Source organism: Acanthochromis polyacanthus, chromosome 18 (genome assembly GCF_021347895.1).
Source record: "Acanthochromis polyacanthus isolate Apoly-LR-REF ecotype Palm Island chromosome 18, KAUST_Apoly_ChrSc, whole genome shotgun sequence".
In the NCBI taxonomy this organism is placed as follows: Eukaryota; Metazoa; Chordata; class Actinopteri; family Pomacentridae; genus Acanthochromis; species Acanthochromis polyacanthus.
The window spans coordinates 12,624,281-12,629,532 of record NC_067130.1 but is presented as its reverse complement, the minus strand read 5'-3'; the positions used below and the strand labels follow the sequence as shown (position 1 = coordinate 12,629,532).

At 41.9% G+C, this 5,252-nt stretch overlaps 1 protein-coding gene across 1 annotated transcript; it reads left to right on the top strand.

Annotated features, from left to right (window-relative positions):
- The first annotated feature begins 2,252 nt into the window (after positions 1-2,252).
- On the top strand, positions 2,253-4,505 carry rxfp3 (relaxin family peptide receptor 3). The gene has a single exon (XM_022210206.2). The coding sequence runs from the start codon at positions 2,868-2,870 to the stop codon at positions 4,101-4,103; it is 1,236 nt and encodes a 411-aa protein (XP_022065898.1). The 5' UTR covers positions 2,253-2,867; the 3' UTR covers positions 4,104-4,505.
- Positions 4,506-5,252: the final 747 nt, after the last annotated feature.

Genomic DNA, 5,252 nt, shown 5'->3' with positions numbered 1-5,252 from the left:
AGAGGAAACATTATGAATACCTTCATAATATAGAGCTGCAAAATTGAAAAAAACTGCTACAATGCCTCATAAAACAAGCGATGGCATCCTGTGTGAAGAGCACACATGATTAATGATGATTCGTGTCTGTCAGAGAAAAGCAGCATTGCATAAACTGTAAAGCTGCACAAACACTTTCTCCCAGACATGTTTTGTCCTGCTTCCGAAAGAACACTGTTCCCTCTTCACTGAACTCATGAACCAAACAACCTGCCAGCTGACTCACTGTTGATGTTGACGAATGATGGTAATGATGTTCTACCAAGGAGACAAAAGAGCAGAACCAGCATGACTCGATTTGATTTGTTATGAGTATTGACGTATTTTTAGCTCACCAGAGAAAACATAAAACTTTTTTTTTTTTTTTTAGGAAAAATCCATGAAATTAGAATGTTTCTTTGCACATTTCTGTAATTATTATTACTGTTATTATTTTTACAAATTTTGTTTGGCTCTCATTGTTGCCATTTATTTGATCATCTTGTTCTCTTAAACTACAACTAAGATCATTAATGTAGAAAGTTAGCAACAGGGCCAGCCGCTGGCATAAACACTCTATGCCGTTGTTTATAGCCACATCCACTAGAGGGGGCCACACCACAATAAGTGTGTGATTCGCATTTTGTCCCTGTCCAGGATACATTTTTAAAAAAATACATATTTGCTGTTAATCATGTGCATGTGTGTTTTAACCCAATTACAAGCTGTGCACGTGATTTGGTAGTTGCCCTGTGCATGTTTTGGGGCCACAAAAAAAATCTTGCTTAGGGCCACCAAAGTCCAAGGGCCGGCCCTGGTTAGCAACCACCATCATCATCACCATCATCATCAATATCATCATCATCATCACCACCACCATCATTGTTCAATTGTCACCACCATCATCATCATCGTCACCATCATCGCCACCACCACCATCATCACCACCACCGTCATCATCACCATCACTAGACTGTAATTAATATGATTGATAGATGGGCTGCATTATCCCAGCAATTATCCTTGCATCTCTACCTTATTTTACTTGCTCTGAAGCCTTAATTATAACCGGTCCAGTTCTTTAAATAGCTTTAAAGCACCTATTTAACTCGTACAATGCAGTTTTTACTTGTCGAAACATTTTGACTGAATGTTAGTGATGCATCAAAATGAATCATAGTTTAAAGATTACAGGGCAAAAGATATAATTTTTAATTTTACAAATGAAAACAATCTGTAAATCATGTTCATTTCAGTTTAGTTTTCACATAATCACAATGACATTAGACCTACAAAACACAAACAGTTTAATAAGCATTAGAAACAATGATTTAGTGCTGTTCATAATCAGGTCATGTCTGATTACAACTTAAAATCTGTCTTTGGCTACAACTATCACCATGGACAAACCATTTGTCAGGACACAACAGCTGTCAAGGCTACTGAAAAATTTCAGTGGAAAATATTTCAGGTAGTTGTGAAACATTTGGCAGCTTTTACCTGACAGACTTGTCTGGTTCTGGTCCTCCTTTTTCCATGCCATCCTTGAGTTTTTGTCACATTTAATTTTGGTACTCAGAGTTTTTTTTCCCTCAGAAAAGGACACCTAAAAGAAAAGAAAAAAAAATTCAAAGTGCTCCAATTTCTACCAAGTACACTATAATGAAGTTGCTCTTTAGTAAAGGACACAACAAAACCCTCTTTTTCCCTTGATTTTTTTTCTCTGTGTTGGCAGAAAAGGCACTTCAGCTCATTATGTAAGTGGCCGGAATAAATGGATCTGCTGCTGCATTGACCAAGATTTATTCACTTGATGGAACAAAATGGAAAAAATTAGTAAACCCTGCTTTAAAAAAAAAGTATGTGCATAAATGTGTTTCTATTGTCTGACTGAAAAGGCACAGATCATGTAAACGTGTATTTTGAATAAGCTGGAACTGCTGCTTTACTTTTTGAAGTGTCACTGAGTGCCTGGATGTTGTATTTTCCTCGACATAAATAAAATCTTTCCCACCATAAATTCAGCAGAAATGGAACAAATCGGTGCATTAAAACCACCACAATACCAATACACTGTAATGACTAATAACTCCCAGTCTAGCAATTTAATCCAAGCCTTTTCTCCAACTTTTGACACACTTGAGTCTCCTCCTCTTCAGCTGACCCATCATTCACCTCCTCAGTTATTTCCTACAATACTTTACAGCCCAGAATTTACAGGAACCATTTTATTCACAAACCAAAACGCCTCCTAAAGTGGTCATTTCCATCTGTGCCATTAAAGCAAGTGAACCCTGGAGGCACTGATGAACCAGCAGGCTACTGAGCATCACCCAGTTTAAAGTGGAATCAGGAAACCTTAGAAGAACTGAAGCCACATTGGAAAGAACACAAGTCATCCCACGAAAGCTTTTAGCGGTTCATAACAGTCATGCACCCTTCACTTATAACCTATGCATATGTGCGCGTTTGCCAGTATAGAGCGAAAAACCAGCAAAAATAAATCGTAAGATGACTATGTCCCCTCCTTCGTGGCGTCTCATCAGAACCACGGACAGCGCCAGATTGCGCCTGAGCGCTGCGTCAAGACGCTTTTCCACGGTTTGGAGAGCTGAGACGGACTGAAGTCTGAGCAGGAGGACAAACCTGGCGCGCAGCTCTGTCACCTATACACACGTTCCTTCCTGCTATGTTTGTTTCGATTCACACTAAACCTGCACCGTGTAGGTTATTCATATTTGCAGATGCTACTGGGGAACATGGAGGCTGACGCATGAACCGAAATCCAGGGATTTTCTTCAGCATTTGGATCATGACTTTGGTAAACATCCTCGAGGATAAAAGTTAAAATGTCTGGAGAAACTACCGACTGCAACTACGAAGGCTCAGCGGGGATAGTAAATGCTGTATCCTCCAACTTCAGCTGCATTTTCAACACCACCAACCGCTCGTCCGGTGACCTCCACCTGCCAGACTTGGGTAAAACTGATTTGGGAGGAGATGGCGCCGCCGTTGTGAGGATTACCATCTCTGTCATCTACTCTCTGGTTTGTGCGCTGGGTTTGGTTGGAAACTTACTGGTTTTGTATCTGATGAACTCTAAACAAGTGTGGAAAAAATCCTCCATCAACCTCTTTGTGACCAGTTTGGCGGTGACTGACTTCCAGTTCGTGCTGACTCTGCCGTTCTGGGCGGTGGAGAACGCACTGGACTTTAACTGGGTTTTCGGTAAAGCCATGTGTAAGATAGTTTCCTACGTGACGGCCATGAACATGTACGCCAGCGTGTTTTTCCTCACGGCTATGAGCGTGGTGAGGTACTGGTCCCTCGCCTCCGCGCTGAAAGGCAGGCGGCGGCGGACGCACTGCTGCTCGGCTCGGTGCGCCACGGTTTTCATCTGGGTCGTCGCCTTCTCCGCCGCTCTGCCGCACGGAGTTTTCTCCACCACCGTGGAGTTTTCAAACGACGACCTGTGCCTCGTCAAATTCCCTGACACCAACGGGACCACGCAGTTCTGGCTGGGGCTCTACCAGTCCCAGAAAGTGCTGCTGGGCTTCGTGGCGCCTCTGGGCATCATCTCCGCCTCCTATCTGCTGCTTTTGCGCTTCATCAGCTCCAAAAACATCAACACGTCCAGCGCCAAACGACGCGCCAAGGTCACCAAGTCCGTCACTATCGTGGTCTTGTCCTTTTTCCTCTGCTGGCTGCCCAACCAGGCGCTCACAGTCTGGGGCATCCTGGTCAAACTCAACGTGGTTCCCTTCAGCTACGAGTACTACACCATGCAGGTGTACGTGTTCCCGGTGTCCGTGTGCCTGGCGCACTCCAACAGCTGTCTCAACCCCATCCTCTACTGCCTGATGAGGCGGGAGTTCAGAAAGGCGCTGAAAAAACTTTTCTGGCGGATGACTTCGCCGACTCTGACCACGATCAGGCCGATCACAGCCACCACCAAGCCGGAGATGTACGAGCAGGGCCACGTCCCGCTGGCCATCAGCGCGCCAGAGGAGCCCGCGGTGGCGTTTTATCCCCCAGGAGCTGTGATTTACAACGAGAGGCGAGAACTGCCACAGAACAGCACTTAGTCTGAGGTGCCACGGACCGTTTTTCTAATCCTCTCTTATCTCTGTATCTACATGCATTTTGAGTGAATCCCTGCGGTTATTGTCTGACATTTGACAGAAAGCTGGATTTTCGCAAAGGCGAGAAAACCTAAAGCAGCTGTCAGTGATGAGTCATGCTTGTCCACACAGATTTGACCTTGGCCTGATCTCATTTGAGTTTTTTTTTTTTTTTAACTGCTCTTACTAAAAGAGACACCTGTATATAAAAAAATATATTTTGAATGTTCTTTGTATTGAATGTGCAAGTCAAACGTAAACATGTGAAGTACTTGCTGCTCTTTTTCTTGTTACAGTTTGTCTTAAACTGTCATCGCAGTCTCAGGCTTCATGTTAAACCCAATAAAAATGAGTAAAATAATTTCACAGAGCTGCTGGTTTCATTTATTTTTTAAAGAGAGCTTTAATGGAGGATCTGCATATCCTAAACTGATGAAAAGTTGGGTCCATGTGTATAGAAAAGGCCTCATGCATCATAAATATAAGAAAATCAAACACTATATTCTGATAATGATCTTGTTTTTACATCAGTCCTTTTGTCGTTATTACAGAACTTTCTTAAAATTTGTTCTGATTTTTAGAATAACTTAAACAAACCATTCATTTTTAACTTGCTGGACTTTTAAAATACCAAAAAGATTTCAGGGAAAAAAAACTTACTATTAAAATGAGTAACTTAAAGTAATCTGTCACATGTTCAATGGCTTCAATCACAACCAAGCATAAAATGGATTTTAAAATTCCTTTAAAAACACAATTCTGAATTTTGCTCTTGCTAATGGAGAAATTAGCAGCATTTTAAAATTCATATGTTTTTGACTGCTGCAGATGGCAGCACCTCATCTACAATAAAAGCTCCTATGTGGGGCCAGAGGGAATATCTCTCACTTATGTTTAATTTATTCACATCAGTTTGCCAAAAAGGCATCCATGACATTTAATAAGCCAGAGACAACATAAATCGCTAAATGTAAATACAGTTTAAAGGCAGGTATTCGTCAGAAATGACATTTTATTTGCTGTTAATTGACAGATTCCCACCAATGCTGCCATTGATATGCCAACAGTATGTGCAGGAGTTTCTTTTAGGTGAAACTCTGCTCTAATAACCAA

Bases quoted from the DNA above. Each gene is read 5' to 3' on its own strand.
- rxfp3 (XM_022210206.2), top strand. From the start codon at position 2,868: ATGTCTGGAGAAACTACCGACTGCAACTACGAAGGCTCAGCGGGGATA.